Source organism: Camelus ferus, chromosome 23, assembly GCF_009834535.1.
Source record: "Camelus ferus isolate YT-003-E chromosome 23, BCGSAC_Cfer_1.0, whole genome shotgun sequence".
NCBI lineage: Eukaryota > Metazoa > Chordata > Mammalia > Artiodactyla > Camelidae > Camelus > Camelus ferus.
Window position 1 is genome coordinate 31,172,562 of NC_045718.1, and position 25,870 is coordinate 31,198,431.

The following is a 25,870-nucleotide window of genomic DNA, read 5'->3' on the forward strand; positions in this document are numbered from 1 at the left end:
AGTTTTCAACAGCAACAACAATAATGAAGCATGAAAAGAAAGTACGGCCCATACACAAAATGAAAAGAAATTAATAGAAACTGTCTCTGAGGAGGCCAAGACATTGGATTTACTAGACAGAGACTTCAAATCAATTATTTAAAATATGCTCAAAAATCTAAAGAGAATCACATACAAAAAAACTAAAGGATACTGTGAGAATGATGTCTCAACAAATAGAGAAACTAATAGATAGATATGAAAAGAACCAAACAGAAATTAAGGAGTTAAAAAGTAAAATAACTGAAATGAAAAATTCACTAGAGAGTTGCAACAACAGATTTGAGCAGGCAGAAGAAGAATAAGCAAACTTAAAGATAGGCCAATTGAAATTACTTGGTTTGAGAAGGAGAAAGAAAGTTTCCTTAAAATTTTAAAGTAAGAGTTACCACATAATTGAGCAATTCCACTTCTGGGTATATATCCAAAAAAATTGAAAGTGAGATCTAGCAGAGATATTTGCACACCTGTGTTCATTGCAGTATTACTCACAATAGCAAAGAGGTAGAAACAAGCCAAGTCCATTGACAGATAAATGGATACAGAAGATGTGGTATATAAATGCAATGGAATATTATTCAGCCTTTAAAAGCATATCCTATCACATGCTACAACATTGGTGAACATTGAGGATACTATGCTACATTGAAATAAGCCAGCCACATATAAGATTCCACTTATATGAGGTACTCTAATAGTCAAACTCTTAGAAACAGAAAGTAGAATGGTGTTCTCCAGGGGCTGGAGTGAAGAGGAAATGGAAATTTTTTGTTCAATGGGTATAGAGTTTCAGTTTTGCATGATGAAAATGTTCTAAAGATCTGTTGTTCAATGTTAATATGGTTAACACCACTGAAATATACACTTAGAAATGGTTACGATGGTAAACTCTATTTCATGTTTTTTTTTACCAAAATTTTTTTAAAAATTTAAATGTGGGAAAAATGAAGACATTTCTAGAGAAACAAAAATTGAGAGACTCTTTTGCCAGTAGACCTGCCCTACAAAAAAGGTAAAGGATGTTGGTCCTTTTGGCTGAAATGAAGGACATTAACTTGAACCCAAATGAGGAAACAAAGAATTCCAGTAAAAGTAACTACAAAAAAAAAAAAAAAAAAAAAGTCAGTATTTATTCAATTTTGGTTTGAATTCTTTTTTGTTTAACTTTTTACCTAAAGTTTTTAATAGTTCATTTTTTATTTTTTGGTGGATGTGAACACCAATGAAACCCCACCACAATCAAGATAGGTAACATTTCCATCACTCCCGAAGAGGTACAAATTTTGAATTCCCAATTTATCCCTTCTCACCCCTATTTATTTTATTTTTGTTGTAGGGGGAGGTAATTAGGTTTATTCATTTTAATGGAGGTGCTGGGGATTGAACCCAGGACCTTGTGCATGCTAAGCACACACTCTACCACTGAGCTATACCTCCCCACCAAAACGGTGGACTTTCTGATTTGGTAACACTTTCCCATAATAGGTCACATAAATTTACCTAATACTCCCCCACTGCCCTATAATATTTTGTTACGAAAAAATTTAAACAGAGTATGTATAATATTTACTATGTATATGTATTCATCCCTGTGTCTATCCACTAATCCATCATTTTTTCTGTTTTTCTATCATATATTTTTATTTGTTTACTTTATAAAACTTTCCAGCATCTAGGCATTATCTCATTTTTTCTTTTATTTTGCTCTTGAATCAGCAATTAGTTACTGGAATTCCTTAAAACGTTGTCACTTTTATGAAGGTATCTTCCTGCTTTGCTTTTCTTGAAAATTTTCTCTCCTTTCCCACATCCTGGATGGAGTCAGGCAGAGGTTGATTTCTGGTTTTAGGAAAGAGTGGGACAACAAGACCAGAGAGGATGGGGAAGACTCCATAGATGATCCAGGGCAGGTGGGCAGGATACATCATTAGGATCATGATGAGGGGAGACAGGACTGCCCCAGTATTAGCAGCAATTCCCAGGATTCCTGTAGCTGTTATCCCATAAAAAAGAAGGATATTTTGCCATTTGCGGCCCTTCATTCACTTTTTTTTTCATGTCAAAAACCAGAGTTTTATAACTGGCATAAACATTTCCATTGCATCTGAATCAGCAAAATACCTACAAATAAACTTAACCAAGGAGGTTACCTACACTCTGAAAACTGTAAAACACCAATGAAGAAAATTGAAGATGATACCAAGAAATGGAAAGATATCTTGTGCTCTTGGATTGGAAGAATCAACATTATCAAAATGACTGTAATACCCAAAGCAATCTACAGATCCAATGCAATCCCTGTCAAAATACTCATGACATTTTTCACAGAACTAGAACAAACAATTCCAAAATTTATATGGAACCATGAAAGACCCCAAATTGCCAAAGCAATCTTTTGTAGGTCTTTTTCACTCCTTCTTCTTTTTGTTCTCTTTTCTCATGGTTTGATGACTAGAGAAGTCCCTTTAACATTTGTTGTAAAACTGGTCTGGTGGTGCTGAATTCTTTTAGTTTTTCTTTATCTTTTAAGCTTTTGATTTCTCCATCAAGTCTGAACAAGAGCTTTGCTGGGGAGAGTATTCTTGGTTGTAAGTTGTTCTCTTTCATTACTTTAAATATATCGTGCCACTCCCTTCTGACCTGTAGAGTTTCTGCTGAAAAACCAGGTGATAATCTTATGGGAGTTCTCGTGCATGTTATTTGTTGCTTTTCTTTTACTGATTTTAATATTTTCTCCTTATCTTTAATTTTTGTCAATGTGATTACTATGTGCCTCAGTGTGTTCCTCTTTGAGTTAATCCTGTGTGGAACTCTCTGCACTTCCTGGACTTGGGTGACTGTTTTCTTTCCCAAGTTAGGGAAGTTTTCAGCTATTACCTCTTCAAATATTTTCTCAGGTCCTTTCTCTCTCTTCTCTTTCTGGGACCCCTATAATGTGATTATTAGTGGGCTTCATGTAGTCCCAGAGTTCTCTTAAACTATCCTACTTCTTTTCATTCTTTTTTTTCCTTCTGTTCTGCGGTAGTGATTTCCACTAATCTGTCTTCTAGATCATTGATCCGTTCTTCTGCCTCATTTAGTCTATTCTTGGTTCCTTCTAGTGTGTTATTCATTTCAGTGATTTTATTCTCCAACTCTGTTTGGGTATTATTTATATTTTCTAACTCTTTGCTAAAAACTGCTCTGTGCATCTATTCTCTTTCCAAGTTCTCTGACAATCTTCACAATCAATTACTCTAAATGCTTTCTTGTATAGATTGCCTATCTCCTCATCTCTTATTTCTTCTGGAATTTTTATCTTGTGCTTTGGCCTGGAGGATATTCCTCTCCTGCCTCATATTGTCTAACTTTCTATTTATATTTTTAGTCAGGTTAGTTACTTTCTCGACCTTGCAAAAGTGGCCCTCTGTGGGAGACATCCTATGCGTCCCAGCAGTACACTTCTCTCTTGTCACCCAAGGGCCAGGATTCAGCGGGTCCCAGGGTAGAGTCTGGCAGATTCCTTCCACAAGCTTTGGGATCGTTGTTTTCTTGTTTCTGATATCTGCCTCCTGGTAGATGAGGCTAGACTAGAGGCTTATGCAGGTTGCCTAGCAGGAGGAGTCGGTGCCTGCCCATTGCTGGGTGGAGCTTGGTCCTGGCTCTCTGGTAGGTAGGGCCATGTCTAGTGGCAGGTCTAGAAGTGTTTGAGGGCTCAGGAAGTCTGCTGATGGGTGGGGCTGCGTTCCCACCAAGTATGTTGTTTGGCCTGAGGCTTAATAAAGCTTTTTTTTTTTAAAGAGTAATGATACAGAGCTCTTTTAAATTGAAGTATAGTTGATTTACAGAGCTGTGTTAGTTTCTGGTCTATAGCATAGTGATTCAGTTACATATATATATATATATATTCTTTTTTTATCATAGGTTATTACAAGCTGTTGAATATAGTTCCGTGGTATACAGCAGGACCTTGTTGTTTTCACATTGAGTTCCTATTCAAGAATCTTTTGGCTCTTCTCGGTCATTTGCTCTTTCACATTAATCTTATATTGAACTTTTAAAATTCCTCCAAATAACCTATATTCACTCTAATGTTGGTTGTGAATGGCAGAAGGCTTAAAAAAATGGTGATTTAAATAAGAAAGAGGTTTCATTTCTCTCTTTCTTATTCCTCTCTTTCTGTTCCTAGAACAGGTCAACTTCTTTCCTGCTTTAGGGCCTTTGCACTCTCTCTCTACCTGAAATTCTTTTCCAACACAACCAGTTCCTCCTATCCTCAAGGTCCTTATATGTCATGGTCTCAGAAAGTCTTCCACTAACTTCTCAGACTGAGGTAGGCTGTCTTTGTTATTCTCTATCACAGTACCCTGATTATTGATGTCACAATTTTCATTCCTTTACTTAGCCATTACTCACTGAAAACCTTCTATATGAAAGGTACTGTTCCAAGGGCTATGAACTCCTCATTATTTATCATTATTGTAATTATATGTTTATTGTTTTGCCAGCCCACTGCCTGACTCTCTTACTGGAATAGAAGTTCCAAGACCATATCTTTTTGATCATCACTGCATCCTCTGACTTTAGCGTAGTAACTGCCGTATGGTAGACAATGAACATTTGTAGATTGAATGTATAAAATACCAGCTCAAAATATTATTTTCCTTCTATTCAAGATTAGGGACATGAATAAGGCAATTGTCTCAAAGGAGAAAAAACTTGATAGAAAACTGAATTATTATTATTTACAAAATAAAATAAATCAGATCAAAGATTTTTTTTCCTTAACCTCACAAAACATAGACATAGACTCAGTCTCCAGCTCCCAGCATACAGGCAACCTCCCTCTTGAACCTTGGTAAGGAACCTCTGCTAAGCACACTCACCTTTTCTTCCATGTTCCTATTGTACATAGATGACCATATCATTCATTGTCCAAACTGGAATCCTTATGAGAGATGAAGGTGAGAAACTGAATATACAAATGAACAATGGCCAGACCCTGTTGAAAAAAAAAAAAAAAACCAGAACTCTAACTTAGAGGCTGCAGCAACTAAGCCCAGGAAACCAGCCTATTATCTGCAGCAACCAAATCAGGAAGCCAGCCTGCTATCTACAAGTCAGACTTGTAGGAAATCAGAACACTATCTCTAGCAAACAATCCAGGAAGCCAAACAATAAACCCTGTAACATTGGCCCCAAATGTCTAGGATTCCATTGACAGCTTCCCTAATTTTTGTCCATGCTTCAAACTTAGGACCAACTAGAGAAAGCTAAGTACATTTTCCTAACTAGTCACATAACTGCTTCCAGTTAGTTCTCCCAGAACTTCCCTGTCCCAACAGACTTCAAGCAAGGCATATCTGAAGGCTTCCCTTTTTCAGCTATAAAGCTTTCCCAGTCCTTTGCCTGCCTTAGAGTCTCTGCCAATATGCAAGTGACAGTGGCCAAGTCCCTTGTTATTATTGCAAGCTCTGAATAGTCTTTGCCTGTTCTCATTTGGGCACTTTTCATTTATTTCCACAAAGGGAATACTATTAATAATCGTGCTGAATCAAGAGGGAAAAATCGGGACTGTCTTGAGTAAATTAGGACATAGGTCACCCTAGTTAAAAACGACAGTTGGACAAGTGGCTGTTTGCTTGAGATACAAAATTTGGGAGCGCAAAGGTGTGAAGAACAGAAGGTAAAATGTGCCATTACCACTAGGTGGGGTTGCACCATCAAAGAATGGAGGACTTTTCAATTACTGCAGGAAGTTCTTGAGCTGGACATGCATTCAGTAATCTTTTTAGTTTAGAGGTATAGTACTGTAAAATCTGAATACTGGAATTGAAGTAAAATTGTCTTCAGGGCGACAATTACTGGAAATAATTCCAATGAAAAAATGTTCTAGCATACCATTATTGACACTTAGTATTAACTCACTTTCAACTATTGCCTTCTGCACTGATGCAGTAAACTCCTTGTCCTTAACAAGTTTGCACTCTAGAGTACTTAAGGTCCAAATGAGCTACCTAACTGGGAGAGCCCAGTGCACAATTAAAATAAGGGACAACTAGTTCAAAAAGTATTAAGAATTTCCTGATAGCAACAGCTAAGCATTAAACCAAGGGTGGAGCCCTTCTGAGCACAAAGCCCTTTGCAACTGCACAGATCACATACCCATGAACCCAACCCTAAATGTAGAACAGTATTCTACAACAAATTATAGACTAACAAACTACACTGTTTATTGTATATGTTGTAATGCTGCTGGAGCCTTCAGTCTCTTACTTTATGTGATACTTTGGCATGCACGGAATTATATTACATTTAAAAAGTTATTGCATATTGAATATATTTGTGCTATTGGCTGTAGGGAATCTTTGCTAAAGTTTAATATAATCAAGCCCATAAATACTTGATCTAATTTAAAATGTTATAAAAAGTTACAACTAGAATTATTTTGCTTTTCCCTACATGACTCAAGGGGAGGGCAGAAATGAATACTGGTATGTACTCAATGAACACTTGTCGATTGAATGAAAGGAGGGTTCAATGGGTGAAGATTTTAACAACGAGAGATATCAGGAAAGGCTGTAAGGGAGATGGTTAGCTAGGATTCTGAAACTTATAGGCAAGCTAGGATGGACATTGTAGGTAAGGGGAAAAGTCAGTGAAAGCAAAGTTTTGTGTATAGTTTGTCTGTTTAATATCATTATCTTTCATAGGCCCCATAGAAGCAGGAATCTTTTCTGTTTCTTCCTAGCTGTACCCAGGGCCTGTGACATAGTAGCCCCTCAGTAAATATTTATTGACTGAATAAATGCAGGCAATGTTACTTAGCTAAATGCAGAATACCTATATACTGAAGAAGTAAAAAATGAGGCTGGAATCTTATTGATCAATATTTGAATATCAGAGTGAGAATCTATACTTTATCCTGTGTACAGAAAAAGAGCAATGGTAGGCTCTGAACTCTGAACAGAATATAAGTCAGTGGTATTCCCAACTAGAAGATTAAATTATCTGCTGTTGACTGAAAAAAATGCATAACCTAAAAGTTGATAATTATATTTTATCCAGCAGACTTACTGAGGACTATAGCCTGAGAACCAGCCTTTCAAATAGCTCTGAGAAACTTCCAAAGAGATAAGGGAGGGGTAAGGATATACAGGAGTTTTTGCTGGAAAACAAACAAAACCCATGTAGTCGAATATCAAAAGATTACTGCTAATCAAAAAAAACACACATCTCAAGTTAATGATTTGAGTGCTTTTCTCTATACGGGAAGATGCAAGAGTATGGGCTTTTTGAAATTATTCCTTTGATATGTACCTTAACTATCTAGGGCCAGTATCCTGTTTTTCTGCATCCTGAATTCCCTTCAGGTTCGGGGTGGCTGCAGTGGCTGATGGCTTTATGACCACAACATCCTTTATTTACTGAAATGGCAGGCAACATTTTGTCCACACTGTCAACATCTCTCTGCCTTCTCTTAATTTCATGTCCTCGCCTTGCCTCTCCATAGCCCAATACGTGACTTAGACTCCACTATAAGCCAAATAAGACCTCAAGTAAGAAAACTGAAAACGCGATTAAAACAAGCAAACTAAAGCTGGTTAATTTTTTGATAATTGTCCCTTTCTTTGTGTCTCCTTAGCTGCAGGATAAATTTCTCGGGGGCAAATACATACATTTAATACAATTCTGGGCAGTTTCTAGGCCAAGATGGAGTCTGCCACTGGATTTGCTCAATGAATTACCTGTCGAAAACAGCATAAGATCGAATGATTTACAAATGTAACAGATGGTTTAGTTACCTGGGTAAACCAGTCTTTCCTTTTGACACCTAGCTCCTTTGTGGTGCGTCAGTGAATCATGGGGTGGAAAGACAAACAGCAGGATGGTGGTGTTTTTTACCCTAATCTAATCGTCCTAATTATTTGTTTTGATTTTGTAAGATTCTTGGTCAAAACTAACTATGCATGCAAATAAGGTGTGGCTGGAACGCCTGGAAAGTGACAAACGAAACCTGTTACCAACAGACGAAGCGACCAAGCCAGGGCGGGAACTTCCCCGCAGCCGCCGCATGCGCGTGTCCGCCCAATTGGGAACAATAAAGTTGAGCGTGTTCAAAGGGGTCCTTGTCATCCAAGGCCTGTTGACAAGCCTGTAAAATAATACTTCTAAAAACTCCCTACTGTTTCCAAGTCTTCTCCTTGTTCTTGGCAGTTTTTTCCCCTCACTCGCGGTACAAAAATCCTGAGCGGATCGGCCCGGCCTAGGCCGGTTGCAGGGCATTTCGAGGGCGGCTGGCCCGGCGATCGCCGCGGGCAGCCTCAGGGAGGCCCCCGTCTCCCGTGAAGCCGAGGCTGCGGCGTCGGAGACAGACGAGATGAAGCCCAGACCCGCCAGGTTCGTGGATAATAAGCTGAAGCAACGTGTCACCCAGGTCTGTACCCTGTATCGCAGAGCCTCAAAGCGGGCCCCGTTCGCTGCTCAAGGGCACCGGAGGCCCTTTCTTGGGCGGCTCCCAGGTGGAACTCGACTAGCCGCCTACTCTGGCCTGGGTTCGGGTGGGGCTGTTGACACCTCCACTCCTCCTCGGGTGGTTCAAGGCCTTCCCTCTAGCCTGTGGGGCGGGGTTTCAAGGAGGGGCCGGGGACTGTGGGAGGCTGCTGCTTGATGACCCGGGCCTGCTGGGATCTGGTCGACCTCAGCGGAGCTCAGTAAGGGGAGAGGTGATGGCCTTTGAGTTTAAATCTTCCTGTCTTCTGAAGTTGGGAGAGAAAGGAAATGTGGAAGAGGCCGCTTTGGGGGCCATAAAAAATACGTTAATGTCCATTTCCAAGAAAATGGGGTCACTTGGAACACCGTAAAAATAAGTATTCTAGATCTGACTTTGTAATAGACACTTTACCTATAGATTTTTTTCCTCCATTTTCATAATCATCAATAGAAAGCATTCTGCGGTAAATGTCTGGGAATGGTACAGTAATGCACGCAATCTTAGAAGAAAGGGAGAGAGACCTGAAGAGCTGTGTATACTCTCTTTGTTTTTCTGCCGGCCTCTATACAATCTCCTTTTTTCCCTTCCTACCATCCCTTCCTACCATCTTTAAATGTTGGAAGTGCTCTGAGACCCTGAGCTCTTACCTTCTCTTTCTTTATCCTCATACTCCTCTCTTACCTGTCCACACTTTTAGGTGGTCCAGTCTAAAACCTTTAAATACTATCTATACATTCATGATTCCTAAATTTATTTTTATATTATAATCCAGTGCAGATTAAACTTGAATTCCGGATTGATATATCCAGCTACCTATTCAGCACCTCTTGAGGGTCGGATAGTTATCTTCAATTTAACATATCCATACGGAACTTTTGATATTCTCCTCCAAACCTGTTCTTTCTTCGTGTTCTCTAATTCAGTAAATCACATCCCCATCCATCCATTTGTTAAGACCAGAAACCTTAAGAATCATCCTGATACTTGTTTCCTGTAACCAATTAAGTAATTAGCAACCTATTTGGCTTTACCTTCGAAATATGTTTCAAACCCAACCACTTTTTACCATCTCCTCTTCTAACCATCCTAGTCCAAACCCCTCTCTCTATCAGGCTATTGCAGTAGCCTTCTAACTCATCTCTCTGATTCTAGTTTTACTTAAAGGCTTTTCCCCGCAGAGCAGCTAGGGAGATCCTTTTAAAGGGAAAATTGGAGTTTGCCAGGGCCCTGCTGAAAACCTTTTGGAGGACTCAGACATTTGGAGTAAAACCCATCCTCAGAAGCCCTCCATATTTTGGCCCTTGTCTACCTTTTTGTCCATTGCTTTTTTTCCCCTTTTGCTCTCTGCCTTGATTACACTGTCCTTTCCACATGGAACTTCCCAGCATGCCGAGCATAGGACTTTTGCTCTTGCAGTTCACTCACTCTCAATTACTGTTGCTTTGAATGTTTGTGCAACTTGCTGCTTCACTTTATTCAGGTCTCTGAGCAGCAACGCCTAATGGCTGAAGCCAGTGGTCTCTTCCCCGTCCTCGCCACACTTGACTGCTCTTCAGCATTTGACGTTAGCAGTTTTCCTCTATTGCTTTTACTTTGGTTCATTATTAAAGTAATGGGTTCTTATGGTTTAAAATAAAAGACGGTATAAAAATGAAAAGAAAAAATTCCTTTCATCTCCACTCCACTTCTCCACAGGTAACCTAGAGAGTTTCTGTTGTATTTTTCTTAAAATTTTGTATGCATACATGCACTTAGTAGATATATTAATTTCATTATAAATCACAAACATGGGCTCATCTGCATCTATTCTGCTGCTTGCTTGTTTCACTAGCAGTATATTTTAGACATCTTTCCACAAGTAGTACATTTGCCTCCTTTTAGCATATTAGTTATCTATTGCTGCATGACAGATGACTCCCAAACTTAGTAGATTAAAGTGGTTTTAGTTCTGTTGCTTTTTAGTTTGCAGTGGGTATAAGATAAATATATATATGTATAATTCAGAATTAACTGTAGTAAATGACAGCATGCTATAGGAGTCCAAAGAAGGGGAAGACTAACTAGAACAGTCCAGCTTTGGACACCTAGTCTCTTGTCATTGGAGGCATTTATGCAGACACTGTTACCAGTGTTAGGGATCCTTGAGAAGAAATTGCTGTGTAAAGTGGGGAACCTAAACTGGATAACTAGCAAGTATTGAAACTTGGAAGTTGTTTCATTCCAGATTTGAAATCTGACCCTGTAACTTATGTGCTGAAAGGCAAGTAATTAACCTTCTAAGCCCTCATGTAAAATGGGAGAGACTAACATGAACATCATAGAATTGTGAGTACTAAAAGAGACAGTGTGTAAAAGGCCCCCTAGAACAGGTTTACCAGGCTCTTGGTTTCTCAGTAGATTTTTCATGGTGCTCCTAGGCCAAAAATAATACCTAATAGGTCTGTTTATTAAGTAGTTAGGCTCAAGCAACTTAATAACTATTTAGTCCAAATAACTTAGTAGCTCTTTGAAAAAAAATAATATATAGAAATTGAAACAAAGTTAATACATTTGTATTTATTTCTTAAATAACCACAGTTACTTAGTAGTGGGATTTATGTGCCTGTTGGGCACTGCACAGCTTCTCACACCTTGTGATGAGATTTACACTGCCACTCTCATTTCCTGTTCTACATTTTTCTTACTGAGAATGCTGAAAACCCAGTTTTGCAAAGACAGAACATCATCAAAAGGTGATTTAATATTGAAACCATGTATTGTTTCAGGTTAGTGCAGTTGACCCTTAAATAACGTGGGGGTTAGGGATGCTGACCTCCGCTCAAATCTGTGTATAACTTTACAGTTGGCTCTTCATATCTGTGGTTCGTCATCGGCAGATTCAACCAACCCGGGATCATGTAGTACTCTAATAGATATTTCTTGAAAAAAAATCCATGTATAAATGGACTGGTCAGTTCAAACCTGTGTTGTTCAGGGATTAAGAGTAGTTCCTGTCATGTTGGACAAATGTCAGTATTACTGTGTTCCCTCAACTTTAAAATATCCCTTGGAGTCCATATGAGTTTCATCTTTATTCTGGTATTTTGGGAACCTAGGATATAGTTAAGTCCTCACCTACTACCTTATAGCTATTCTAGTTACTGTTCTTGTGTTGTCATGGTGATTAATAACAGTTAAATTCTTTGATTTGACTTAATTATTCAGTGATTTTTATGTATATTTCTGGTATGCTTTATTGATGAAGAGTTTACATTAAAGTATAACATGTTTGAAAAGCTCAATCTATTATTTGTTGATTAAAATCACCAAGTTTGAAATATTATTTCGTATTTATTGTGTTTTCTGTTTTAGTACCTCACCAGTAACAGATGTGGCAAGTATGTGGACACTGGAGTTTTAGCATCTGATTTACAAAGAATGTACAGGTAAAGAAATTTTGCCTCCAGATCTTGCTTTTCTTTCTTACCATTGAAAAAAAGAAAAAAAATTTTTAATGGAGGTACTGGGGTTTGAACCCAGAACCTTGTGCATGCTGAGCATGTGCTCTACCACTGAGCTATATACCCTCCCTCTTCTTTCCTACCATTTTTGAAGTTTTTGTTCTGCCTACATTTCCAATTGATGTTAATAGCTGGCATTAGTTTACCAGTCCATAAGTTTATAATTCAATTTATTAATGCAAACATTTGTCAAGCACCTGTTATATACAGTATGCTGTCCTTGTTACTAAGGGGAATGACTCCTTATGTTTCAGTACCTTATTGCCTGTTCAGGAGTATTACTTCTTTTCTTGCTTCATTAAAAAATTAGTGGAGGAAGGGCATAGCTTAGTGATAGAGTACGTGCCTAGCACGCAGAAGGCCCTGAGTTCAGTCCCCAGTACCTCCATTAAAATAAGTAAAAACCTAATTACCCCCCCCACCCCCCCCAAAAAAATTAAAACTATCAGGCATGATCTCCCTCAACTTCTTGACTATCTAAAAATGTATCACTTGTTTGGTCTTTCCACTGAAGATTAAATCCTTCTCTTGTGCCTCTAATCCCGCCTCTTCTGATATTTTACCTCATTAATTATCTCTTCTTTGTATATTTCAGTGTCTATTTTCTTCCTCTCTTTAGTCTGTATGTTAGTTTGTTAAGGCTGCCTTTAAAAAGAGACTAGGTGGGTTAAACAACAGAAATTTAATTTTTTAAAGTCGTGGAGGCTTCAAGTCCAAGGTCAAGGCATTGTCAGGACTGGTTTCTTTTGAGATCTTTCCCTGACTTGCAGATAGCTGTCTTCTCCTTATGTCTTCACATGGTCTTTCCTCTGTGTGTCTCTGTATCCTAATCTCTTCTTGTAAAGACATCAGTCATCCTGGATTAGGGCCTACACAGATGACCTCATTTTACCTTAATTACGTCTTTACAGACCCTGTCTCCAAATACAGTCACATCCTGAGGTACTGAGGATTAGGACTTAAATGTGAATTTTGGGGGGATACAATTCAGCCTATAACATTGTGCTTCTTGCCCCCCAAAATTCATGTCTTTATTGTTTACAAATTCATTCACTCCACACCAGAGACTCCAAAGGTCTTAACCTATTGACATCAACTCTAAATCCAAAATCTTACCTGAATATCATCTGACTCAGGTATGGGTGTGACTGGAGGTATGTTTTCTCCTGAGGCAAAATTTCTCTCAAGCTGTGAACTTATGACATCAGACAAGGTATCTGTTTCTGAAATACAATAGTGGGACAGGCATAGGATAGACATTCTCATTCCAAGAGGGAGAAATTGGGTCATAATCTCAAGCGAGTCCGAAACCTAGCAGGGCGAATCCCTCTTTAGCTCAATGCTCTGCCAGATGCTCTCCCCCGTGGGCTCACTGGGATGACTGCCCTGCCTGGAACTGAGGAGGAGACAGTGCCTTTCCTTGGGCCTGTGCCTCTGGGTGTGTGGTGTCAGTGGTAGCCCTGCCAACTTTGGAGCCTCCTTTGGAGTCCTTCTTCCCTTTTCTTGAAGGATAACGTATTCGCAGCTGCATTGCTGTTTTGGCCTGTCTTGTAGAATCCAAAAAGTCCAACGGCCTTCCTTCATTTCATCCCTTCTCTGTCTTCTTCAGTATAAGCTGGCAATGTTGCTGCTGCTATAACCTCATTTTTAATCAAGAAAAATTACAGTAGTAAAAATACAAAGTCAGAAATTGTTTGGAAATAGGTTATTGTCAGTGTGAATACAATGGCATAATCGTATATTCTTGCAAATTTATGTGATCAATTTAGATTGAGCTTAATGGAAAAATATTGATGAGGACCACTGTACTAAACTTCTTGTTATATTTTCCAGTATAGACTATGGTCGAAGAAAAAGAAATGCTTTTAGGATTCAGGTAGAAAAAGGTGAGTCTTTTAGTGGTAGACCTGAATTATTAATAAAATCGTAGAAAGAATTGCCTTAGCTCATGGCTTTTCCTTTTTGTTTCAGTATTTAGCATAATTAGTAGTGAAAAAGGACTTAAGGACCTAGCAGAATTAGAAGATGAACACCTGGCCAAAAGAGCAAGACACAATGAAGAGGATAATGAGTAAGGATTACAGAATGGAGGGTTTTTTCCTAAAACATGAACCTGATCATATTTCATTCCTGCTTGTAAAACTTCTAGTCGCTCTTCATTGCCAATGAGGCCCTGCGTTACACTTTTCTAACCTCTCCAGTCTTTTATTTCAGACGTACTGAATGCTCACTGTTCCCCAAAGAGATTAGATTCTTTCTTTGTGCCTTTGTAGGGGTAGTTTTCTGTAGCTGGAGTGTTTATTTCCTTTATAAGCTTAGCCTTGAAAGGCTATGTTACTGCCTTTTCAAGCCTTTTTGGACTCCTTTCTCAGTGTTTCCTTAACTCCTAGTTGAAGATATTTATTACAATGCTTCTGTCATATGGCTTGGAGATTATTTGTTTACGTGTTTGCATTACCAACAGAACTGTCTCATTATCTTTGTTTTTGTCTGCCCTAATACAATGGCAAGTACATAAGAATTGCCAATTAATTTTGTGTTTAGGAAATAATATTAAGTTTTTTATAACTGTGTTGCAGTGTAATTGACATACAATAAGCTGTACATTTTTAAAATGTACTATTTGTTGAGTTTTGACGTGTGTATATGCTCATTAAATCATCACTGAAGGCAAGACACTGAACATTTCCATCAACCCCACAAGTTTTCTTGTGCCCATTTGCAATTTATTTCTCCTTCCATCCTGTTCTGAGACAGCCATTGATTTGCTTTCTGTCACTATATATTTGCATTTTCTAGAACTTTATATAAATGAAATCAGTGAGTATATATTCTTAAAATCTGGATTCTTTCACTCAGGATAATGATTTTGAGATTTATCAACATTATGCGTGTCATTGTTCCATTGCTTTTTACTGCTCTATGTGTGTATGTACATGCTGTGATTTTTTATCCATTTATCTATTATTAGACAGTTCATTGTTTCCAGTTTTTGGTTATTAAAGATAAAGCTGCTGTCATCACTTATCTGAAGGAGTTTATGTGGAGAATGTTTTCATTTTCTTTGGTAAATACCTGGGAGTGGAATAGCTGAGTCATATGGTACTGTGTATTTAACATTATAAGAAACTGCCAAACTATTTTTAAAGTGTGTTTCCATTTTACCTTTACATCAGCAGTATTTGAGAGTTTCACTAGTTCCACATATTACCAACACTTGATATGGTCAGTCTTTAATTTTAGAGTCTTTCATTATAAATGTGATGTTAGCTATAGGTTTTTTAATAGATGCCCTTTAGCAGACTGAGGAAGTTTCCTAGTATTCCTAGTTTGCATCTGTATTCATATTGGTCTGAATTCTTTTCCTTTCTTTTTTTGCAGTGTCTTTGTCAGATTTTGGTATTAGGGTTATACTGGCCTCATAATATCCATTGGAAAATGGGGTTTTTTGGGTCTCTAGTTAATGAAAAAGTTTGTGTAATATTACTGTTATTTCATTCTTGAGTGTTTGTTAGAATTCATCTTAAATTCACCCAGACCTAGAGTCTTTTTATGGAAGGGAGTTTGATAACATTTAATTTTGCAAAATTTAGGACTCTTCCTATTTATTTTTTTCTTTTATCAGAGTTGGTAGGTTGTACTTTTAAAGAAATTTGTTCATTTCACCTAAGCTGTGGCATTTGTTGGCATAAAGTTTTCAAAATATTGTCTTGTTTCCTTTTTATAACTATAGGATCTGTGGTGATAGCTCCTTTTAATTCTTTATAGCTGCTGCTTTTGCATTTGGGTTTACTATAATTTTCACAACAGGTTTTGCATTTGTGAACATTTAGTTGTTTCTAGTTTTGCACTGTTGTACATATAATAAATAATCCTTTAGTGCATATATCTTTGTACACATGTCTCTTTTTTATGTTAATTCCTGAGGTAGTATTTCTAGGGTCAAAAAGATTTATATTTTTGAGATTCCTGGTACATTTGGAGTTGCCATCCAAAAAAAGTTGCCTCGGTTTATATTCCCAACATCTTTGTATAAAGACTGCATTTCTCTTTACCTTTGCAATCCTAGTTATACTATTATTTAATCTCTGCTAGTTTTATAGACAAAAATTGATCATATAATTTTTATTTGTGATTTTTTGATAACTAGTGAGGTTAAATTTTTTTTATTGTTTCATGTTTCCTTTGTGAATTGCTTGTGTATGGGTTTTGTCTTTCACTTGAGAGCTACTTGAATTTTCCTTGTTAGTTGTCAGAGCTCTTTGTATAAAATAGCACCTCTTTTTGTATGTATTACAGATGCTTGTCACAGTTTGCCATTTGATTTTTATTTTTGTTTTTAGTGTGTTTTGATTAGATAAGTTTTGCATCTTTGCCTAGTCAAATCTTTCAGTTTTTCCTTTATGGTTTATGCTGATATGTTTAGAAAAGATCTCTATGACAAGAGTATATAGAATAATTACCTGTACTTTTTTCTTATACTTTAATGCTATTTCATTTAACTCTTTAAAATTAATTTTGTTAACTTATAATTAATTTTATTTGTAGGGCATAGATTATAGGGCAAAATAATTTTTTTCCAAATGTTTGAATAATCCACCCTTGTTACATTGATTAGAAAAGCCCCAAATTATATAAAGTGAATTTAATGAATAATGACAAAAGAATTCATGTCTTAATTATAAAGGTGGGGCATAGCATTTTTTTACTTAGGAAAAGTCCTTATTTATTTTCTAAAAAGCTGTATTAAATAGTAGTGTAGTCCTCTAGTTACTTGAAGCTATCAGATACCAACTCTCAGTAATAATGAACTGAGGCTGCATTCTCAATTTGTAGTTATTAGGATTTAATACTTGGTTTTGGCCAGATTATATGAAAAATTCTTTGTACCTTCATTTCTCATGAATGGTCTTAGAAAAGTTACATTTGGTCACATGGCTTGGCCATGTTGAATTTGTTAGTCAAACTGCTTAATTATGGCTTGTGGGAATATTTCTTCTACTGGCATCTTACGTTCCTAAATGAGACCCGTGGATCTGATGGAAATTTGTATGTCACTTTGCTAGGATAAAGGTAACCACAGGTTCTTAAGCACTTGCTGTGTGCTGAGGACTTTGCAAGCTTTCTTTCAATCCTCTGATAAACCAATGAGATGGACATTATTTATTATCTACATTTTATAGGTAAGGAAGCTGAGGTTGAGTAGAAACTGGTAACTGGTTAAGCTGGATTTTGAATCCACATTTCTCTGATTCCAAACCCTGGGCTCTTAACCACCATAATATTTTGCCTCAGTATATTTTCTCGTTTTGAGTAGTAATTTTTTAGGATGTGGGAGAAAACTTTAAAATATTTCTTTTCTTATTTTTACTAAGGTATACTGAAAGCTATTCTGATGATGATTCAAATGCAGAAGAATACCCAGATCCACAGGTAAGCCAGATGTTTAATGGACAAACTGATTTTTTAAAAATCATTAAGAACCCTCCATAGAAAAGATCAGTAAGGAATAGAATAAGAGACTTTTGACATCTTCATCAGTAGATAATTGAATATTTCCTGGGTACAGCATTGATGAACTCTTGAATTAGCCATCTTTCCAGTATTGGTGTGCATAGCCTGTTATACAGGGAAAGAGAGGGGAAGAGAATGGCCAGAAATAAGGACAGACAAGAATAGAAAGGGGGATTAATAATAAAAATGGAGAAAAGTACACATTTTCTGCAGAAGAGGTGGCATTGCCAATAAATAGACTTGGATTAAAGAGCAGTATGAATTTATTAACAAAGTCATGATGATACTGTTAGATTTAATCCAGTTTGAATCGGTGGGGTAGTAGTGACTCATTGACTACCATCTCATTTTCATGCTTGCTTCTATTATATTTTTTTAAAAACAACCACTCTTATTTGGTTTTTAATTGCTAGTTATAAATTTGTACATTAACCTGGACTGGAGGGGGTGCATTCTATTTAATAGTAAAGGTTTGACTATTATCCTGTGTTGAACATCTATATTTTCTGACTGTAAATATTTTGAGAGGAGGTGTTGAAAGGGAAATGGAGAAAGCTTCTTAATATAGATAATCAAACTTTCGTGAGTACCTATTGAGTAATTTATGCTAAACTCATGTTTCTGCCAGTCAGCAAATCATATGAACAGCTCCCTGCTCTCCTTATATCGTAAAGGAAATCCTGATTCTGTTTCAAGTACTCCCGAGATGGAGCAAAGAGAAACCGCCGTTTCAACAGAACGGATAACTTCCAAAACAGGCTCCATTCCTTTGAAGACCTCTGCCAGAAGTTCTGAAGGAGGATGGTTTATTGACAAAACCCCAGGTGGAAGGAAAGACAGTTTTTTCTCGGACCTATCAGATGAGAAAAGTAATCATAAGAAGCCAATATCTGAAATAGAGGTATCTTTATAATGAAGTTTTAGCCCCACGTGGTCAGAGCACATTACAACCTTTTCATTGAATCATTGAATTCAACAAGCACATTCCTGTGTTTTGTAAAAGACACAGGAACTTGGAAATACATATAGAATTTGATCACCTCCCACTACCACCATGATTTTCATCCTAGTCCAAGCCTCTGCTCTTTCTGGCCTTAACTACTGAAATAACCTTCCAGCTGGAGTCTGCTTCCATTCCTTTCCCCCTAGTTTATTCTTCACTCAGATACCTTTTTTTACAAGTTAAGTCAAATCATTGTCATTCTTTTATTAAACCCCCCCTTGCAATGACTTCATTCAGTCTAAAATCAGAGATCTTGCAGTTGCCAGTAAAGCCCCATATGATTTGGCATCTTCTTTAGTCTTATCTCCTGCTCCCCTCCTCCCTGACTTCCTAGATTGCTTCAGCCACAGCTGGGCTGCTTCCTGTTTCTAAAACATACCAAGCACCCTCTCACTTGGGACATTTACCCTTGTACTTTCTGTCTGGGACACCTTTCCCCAGATTCCGGTGGCTCACTCCATCAGCTCTTCACACCTCTCTTCCCATGTAATCTTCTCAGAGAGGCTTTCCCTGACATGTACGCTAACACATTGGATACTATTTCCTAGCCCTTCTTGCTTTTTTTTTTAAAGTACTTAATAATCACTTTTTTTTTTTTAAGTACTTAAAATGACCCTGTATAATTGTTTAGTTGGTTTGTTTTCATTAGAATGGCAGCTCCAGGGGAGGAGGGACTTTGTTTCATAATGTGTTCCTGGCTAAAATAATGTCTAACATATAGTAGTCATTTTGTTGAAATAGTGCCTGATAAACTTCCTGAGATGCGTTTACTAGTGAGAGTTAAAGAATAACTACTTTGGGTGTGTATTACAGAAAGTGGATGGGCGTAGGAAGAAGGGAGGACAGCTGCTGAAACAGCAGTGTGCTTTATTTTCAGTTTAAGATGATGCCTTGAGGGGTCCAATCCAACATAAATGGGTACACTATGAAAATGGATAGAGTAAGTAGACAACTTTTTTTAAACCTTTTTAGATTGAAATATATCATACATAAAGTAAAGCTTGATGAATTATCACAAACTGAACACAGTAGACATCATTCTTACCTAATTCTTTTTGCACCTGGCAGAGAAGGAGTTTAAGGTAATCTGTCTCCCAATAGAGTGAATGTGTCCCAGGGCTCACTGTCCAGTGTGGGAAGTATTAGCTACATGTGGCTGTTGAGCACTTGAGATAAGGCTAATGCCAATGAGGAGTTGAAGACAGTTAAGTTATTAGAAAACTTCTAAGTATGTTTGAAACAAATTGGGTATGAGAATCTGCTTTTTCAGCTGTTAATTTTATGAAATCTAAATACGACTCAAGTTTTGAAACTTTTATCGTCTGAATTGAGATGTACTATAAGCATCAACTACACATTGGACTTTGATGACTTACTACAAAACCAATACAAAACATCTCATTAATAATTTTTTACACTGACTTTGTTGGAATGGTAATGTTTTAAGTATATTTGGTTAAATAAAATAGACTTTTAAATTTTTTCACCTTGTTTCTTTTTTCCTTTTTTGAATGTGGCTACTAGAATATTTAAAATTACATATGTGGATGGTATTTTTCTTTTGGACAGCAGTGCTCTAAGTGTTTTTCAGGCACCAAGCTCTTTGATTTGGCAAAACCCGTTTCCTCCCCTTTTGAATTATTAATGGACCTTTTCCAAGTCTATTTAATTATTTTGTCTTTAAAGAACATTATTGTGGTTGGCAAGGTCAGGGAAAGAGCTTGACTCTTACGTTGGCTTAATACTTTTTTATGGCTGTCAGAGCAACTCTGTCATATTTAATTTAGTGATTGGTCAGACAGCAGATAAACACCAACTATGTAAAAGAGTCAGTGAGATGAACTTTAGTGTCTTAACTCCAAAAGCCCACAATTCAATGAGAGAGACATAGGCATGTGAATACAAGGCAGGTTATGATACGCTTAATAAAGTTGCAAGTTCATTGTTCTGGGAGTGTGAAGAAGTGATTGGTTATAACTAGAAGATGAGAGGAGGTTTTCAAACGTTAGGATATCAGCTGTGCATGACATCCCCAAGCAGAGAACATCCTTAAGCAAAGAGGTTGGAAATAGCTAACAGGGGTGAAAGTGCTAGGGCAGGAATGGATTTTTTTAAAACAATGCCCATCTTTTTAAAAAATTATTGGCATTATAATTTCAAGCATGGCATATTTAAATTTCTTCCCAGGACTCAAAAGATTCTCTTCTGGAGAGTAATAAAAAAAGAAAAGGCAGGCTAAATAGCAAAGGAAGCAAAAGGAAGAAAGAAGATCTTCAGGAGGTAGATGGAGAAATAGAAGCTATCCTGGAAAAAAAAGGTGAGATGCGAGTCTCGTGGTGGGTGGCGACTGTGTTTGCTCTGAATACAAACTGTTTCAGTTAGGGGACCTTCTATGTGCAGTGACATACATGAGAAAATGTTTTAGTATCTAATGGAGCTTTGTTTACTTAAAGATTATTCGGTATAGTTCTGGGTTACTACTGAATCACTAATCTTATCACCTCCTCCTTTTTTGTTTACCAGCCAAAGCCAGGGGCCTAGACCTGCAAATCTCCAACGTGAAGTTTGAAGATGTTGGAGGCAATGATGCAACATTAAAAGTTAGTTCAAATTCAGAATTTCTCACTCAGAGGGAGGGGTATATTGCCAATCAGATAGTCAAGCAAAGCCTTCCCCTTTGTGTCTGTTAGGAACTGAGTGTAGAAAAGGAGGCCCAGAAGGTGAGAAGGGCAAGCCTGACTGTACCTTTCAGAGTGTTTAGGAATAAAAGAACCATAATACTTACATCTCTTTCACCATTTAAATTATAATGTGCATAAGATAGATGCTTTATAAGGAATGTTACTTTCACAGTTATAATAATAACAGTTACCATTTGTTCTTTTGTGTGTTTACTCTGTTCCTTTTACCATGCTAGTTACTTTTCATTATATCTGCAAGGTTGATACTATCACAGCTTAGGAAGTGGAAGCTCAGAGAGGTTCAGATATCAGAGCTGGGGTTCAAACTCAGGTGGAAGTGTAAAAGCCAATACTCTATTATATTTTGCTGCTCCAAAGAATAGGACATTTCATTCCACGTTAATTCTCTTTGAGACTGTGAAGGACATCTTTCCTATTTATTCCCTGCCAGGAGGTCTGCAAGATGCTCATACACATGCGTCACCCAGAGGTGTACCACCACCTGGGTGTCATACCCCCTCGCGGAGTTCTCCTTCATGGACCACCAGGCTGTGGGAAGACATTACTTGCACATGCGATTGCTGGGGTGAGATTTGCTGACACTTGTTTGCTTTTGTTATTTTTGTTTTTTCTCTCTGGTCATCTTGAACCAGACTTGGCATATTCTCAGGAGGATTGATCCCTTCTTCATTTTTTTTTTTTAATCTCTTCATGCTCGTACTTGTGAGACACTTTTTTTTTTTAATGCATCCAGTTATTTATGTGGCAAGGATTGGGTGGGAAGCAAAATACTATAGCTGTAAACAACCCTTTTTTTACATTATTTTACATTTCAGTTATTTCTTACTCTCTTTAAGCCAGTGTTTTTCAAGAGCAGTAAAATAAGGAAACAAAATTGTACTGTTTTTTATAGAGCTAACTTTACTCAGAATTTTCATTTTCAGAGTCATGGTTTTTACTTTTTAGTGTTAAAATATCCTTTCTAAAATGGCGGTAATAGATACTTACTTAACAAAGTAAAAAGTTAGCAATCTTAATTTTAGTTCCATCAGATTTCTCAGAAACTGTATTGAGTGGTAAAATGCAAAATGTCCAAGGAACTTCAATTTGAAAAATAGCATACTATACTAATCAGTAATAAATAGTGCTTTATGAAAGAAAATTGTTTTTAGAGGATAACTTGAGCCATTTGTCTCATGTATTCGTTTGTTGAATAAATCTTTTGTGTGACTGCTGCATGCCAGATGTTGAAATACAGTGATAAGTACAACAAACTCACTTGTTATCATTAAGAAATTTTCCAATCAAATATGAGAGACAGACATTAAACAGTCTTTCATACAAATAAATGTTGTTCATAGTTACAGTTATAGTGGGTGGGAGACAGAAGAAGTGCAGAATGCTGTGTGGGATGTCATTGGTATGTTGTCTTAACCCAAGTTACAAGTTAGGGTCAAAGAGAGTATCATTGAGGAAGTGAAATTTCAAGATAGCCGAAGAATAGCAGGGCTCAGGCAGGGTTGTGACCATTTGTATTGGTGGGACAGCAGTGGTTTCTGTTCCTTTACTTAAAGCACCTGCCTCTTCTGACCAGTAACTGCCTGCTGCTCTGGGTTCAGGGCAGGAGAAATGCCAGTGAGCTGTGTGGGAGACACATGTGTCACAACCCCTGCTGTGTCCTTTCCAGCAGATAAATAACAGATACAATCGCTTTGGCTCAGCTCTAAGTGGGAGGAAACATGTTTCTTAATATTCAGACCCTTTACTCAGAAGAGATAACAACAGTGTTTTATAGTGACGTCTGTAAAGTAAAAACAAGTAGGCATGGTATCCAGTCAATGTGTTTGGATAAAACTGTAGATTTTTAAGTAATACTTTTCATTGGACCAACACAGAAAGATGAAGGTCCTCAGAAAATTAGTCATTTAAAAATGTAATTTTGTGAGAAGTTCTGAATAAGGAAAAAAGTAGGAAAGTGAAAATTTGGTCATTCTTTTATGTATTTGTGCCCTAGGAGCTTGACCTTCCAATTCTGAAAGTAGCTGCTACAGAGATTGTATCTGGGGTGTCTGGAGAATCTGAACAGAAGCTGAGAGAACTATTTGAACAGGCTGTGGTGAGTTAGCTGATGACTGCCAGGTTATTCGGTGAATGATCCTTGAACGTTAAGTTTTTTTTTTTTTTAAGATTTTTAAAAATGTATGTACATCGCCATGCTGCAGTATGGAATACATTTATGATTGTCTTTCTTTGATATTCTTATTTCTAGTCAAATGCACCCTGTATCCTTTTTATTGATGAAATTGATGCTATTACCCCCAAAAGAGAAGTTGCTTCAAAAGATATGGAACGAAGAATTGTGGCCCAGCTCCTTACCTGCATGGATGGTCAGTTTAAAATAATGAATTCACTTTAAGATAATAATTTTTTTTGATAGTGTAAAGTGTGAAGATATGAAACATTCAAGTAGCATAAAACTCAGAATAAAAGACAGGAAGTTTTTCCTTTTCATTAAAGATTGCATCATTAATTTTTTGGAGTATATGTTACAGATTTCTTTATATATATATTTTTCAGATTATTTTTCATTACAGATTAAAACAAGAAATTCTTACTGTTTATCTATTTTATGTATGGTAGTTTGTTAATCCTATACTCCTAATTTATCCCTCCACTTCCCTTCCTTTCCCCTTTGGTAACCATAAGTTTGTGTTTCTATGTCTGTGAGTCTGTTTCTGTTCTGTATATAGATTTATTTGTATTATGTTTTCAATTTCACATATAAATGATAATCATGTAGTATTTGTCTTTCTCTGACTTACTTAGTATGATATTCTCTGGGTCCATCCATGTTGCTGCAAATGGCAATATTTCATTCTTTTTTATGGTTGAGTAATAGTTTAATACATTTACACACATATGTAAATATACTAACCATATTGTTTCGCTTTTTACAGCACTGGATTGCACCATCTACATTATTCTATAACTTGTGTTTGTATCTTAACAATATGTCTTGGAAATGTTGCCATTTTAATGTATTTATATCTACCTCTTTTTAGTTGCTGCTTGGTATTCTTTAGGATAAATTTATCATACTGTACTTAAATGTTTCCATTTCCATGGATATTTAAGTTGTTTTGGTTTTGTTTTTCAACAAGCTGTCGGCAGTATCTTTAAATGGGCCTTTTTGCTACACGTGTATTTTTCTAGAATGAAGTGATAGTTAAATATTTTGCATTTAAAATTTTTATAGGAAGTAGCAAATTGCCTTCTAAAAAGACTTTGCCATTTACATCTTTACCGATACTATACAAGAGTCACCCTTTCTCCAGATCCTTCACAACATTGAATGTTATCAATTGTTTTAATTTTTGCCAATCTAAGGGATGAAAGTTGATATCTGTTTGTTGTAATTTGCATTTCCCTGATTACCACAGAGGCTGATCATCTTTCCATATTTTCTTGGCTTTTCATATGATTTCCAGAATCCCTTTCCTCATCCTTTTCCCAATGTTTATTGGATTTTAAAAAATTCTTTTAAATGAGTATTATATTTTAATATATTATGGAAATAAATCCTTTGTTAAATATACTGCAGTTCCTTCCTATCTGTTTTGTTTAATGGCATTTGGATGCAAATTTGGAGGAAGGGAATCAGCACGAGTAGAATTTTTGGAACTAGATCTTACCTACTATGAAATAGCCTGTTTTGTGTACACAAGAAAATTTGAAGTAGTATGTATTTTACATTCCTTGTGATGCTAGGTTGTAGGTTGCTTATTCTGCTATATTTTTATATAAAATTTCCTTGCCATGTTTTAAGACCTATGCTCTGAATTACCACTTTATTGAAGCTAATTTATCATCAATTATAACATACACCATTACTTTATGTACCTTCAAAAAGGAAAAAGACAAGACACCAAAGTATGACATAATGCTTACTACATTGATAGTAGAAACATTCCGATTTTAGAGATATTAAAATGTGGAAAAAATGAACAAGTACAGGTTAAAAGCAGATAACTTATTTCTTGAAAATCTTGGAAGCCTGTTTGTTGAGGGTTTTGGCGTATTTCTGTCTGGGTGTTTTGAGGTTCCCCTTTATAAGCCAGAATAGTGAAAACGTTAAACAGTTCAACTTATACAGTTATCCTCTTACTGAACTGAACTTGTGTCTGTTTGGCTGATGCCCAGCGCAGCCAATCTACTGACTCTGGGTCGTGGTGAAGGAAAGTACAGTGCCTTGCAGAGCACGAAGCAAGGAGAATGCACAGCTAATGCTCCAAAGACTCAAGCTCCCTGATGGCTTTCAGGCAAGAATTCTTAAAGGCAACCTTAGGGGTGAGGATGGCAGGGTACATGATCAGCTCCTCGGTGTTTTGTAGAACTTTACTAATGCAGAGTCTACCAATATGAAATTTTAGTAATTTAAAACTTTTAAGTAAATTAGTATGAACAAGATAATTAAAGAGACTACTTAAAAAACTAGTTTTACCTAATTTTAAAAACTTAAACTCAGACATAATTCTGATTATTAAGAGCTGGGAAGGATCTTAAAATATCGTCATTTTGTGTCTGAGGAAACATGAACAGAGAGCTAAGGGCCAGGTGCTTACAGTGAGCCATTGGCAAAGCATAGGCCAGAATCCAGATG

General features: G+C 36.8%; 1 protein-coding gene and 1 non-coding gene across 6 annotated transcripts in view; one reads left to right on the forward strand and one right to left on the reverse strand.

Annotated features, from left to right (window-relative positions):
• Positions 1-1,404: 1,404 nt before the first annotated feature.
• On the reverse strand, positions 1,405-1,476 carry TRNAA-AGC. Its single transcript has one exon. It is a non-coding gene; the product is annotated as a tRNA-Ala (tRNA).
• A 6,821-nt stretch (positions 1,477-8,297) lies between these two features.
• NVL (nuclear VCP like) overlaps positions 8,298-25,870 on the forward strand; it is a 79,402-nt gene continuing 61,829 nt past the window's right edge. For 2 of the 5 annotated variants that reach the window (XM_014562138.2, XM_032466619.1), the window contains exons 1-11: positions 8,298-8,455; positions 11,864-11,937; positions 13,846-13,898; positions 13,984-14,083; positions 17,388-17,445; positions 18,155-18,427; positions 20,717-20,846; positions 21,053-21,129; positions 21,662-21,796; positions 23,225-23,326; positions 23,480-23,597. In XM_014562138.2, the coding sequence (XP_014417624.1) occupies positions 8,399-8,455; positions 11,864-11,937; positions 13,846-13,898; positions 13,984-14,083; positions 17,388-17,445; positions 18,155-18,427; positions 20,717-20,846; positions 21,053-21,129; positions 21,662-21,796; positions 23,225-23,326; positions 23,480-23,597 (1,177 nt within the window). In that variant the 5' untranslated portion in view covers positions 8,298-8,398. The remainder of the gene's footprint in view (positions 8,456-11,863; positions 11,938-13,845; positions 13,899-13,983; positions 14,084-17,387; positions 17,446-18,154; positions 18,428-20,716; positions 20,847-21,052; positions 21,130-21,661; positions 21,797-23,224; positions 23,327-23,479; positions 23,598-25,870) is intronic. The other 3 variants (XM_014562136.2, XM_014562139.2, XM_032466618.1) reach the window with 3 other exon arrangements.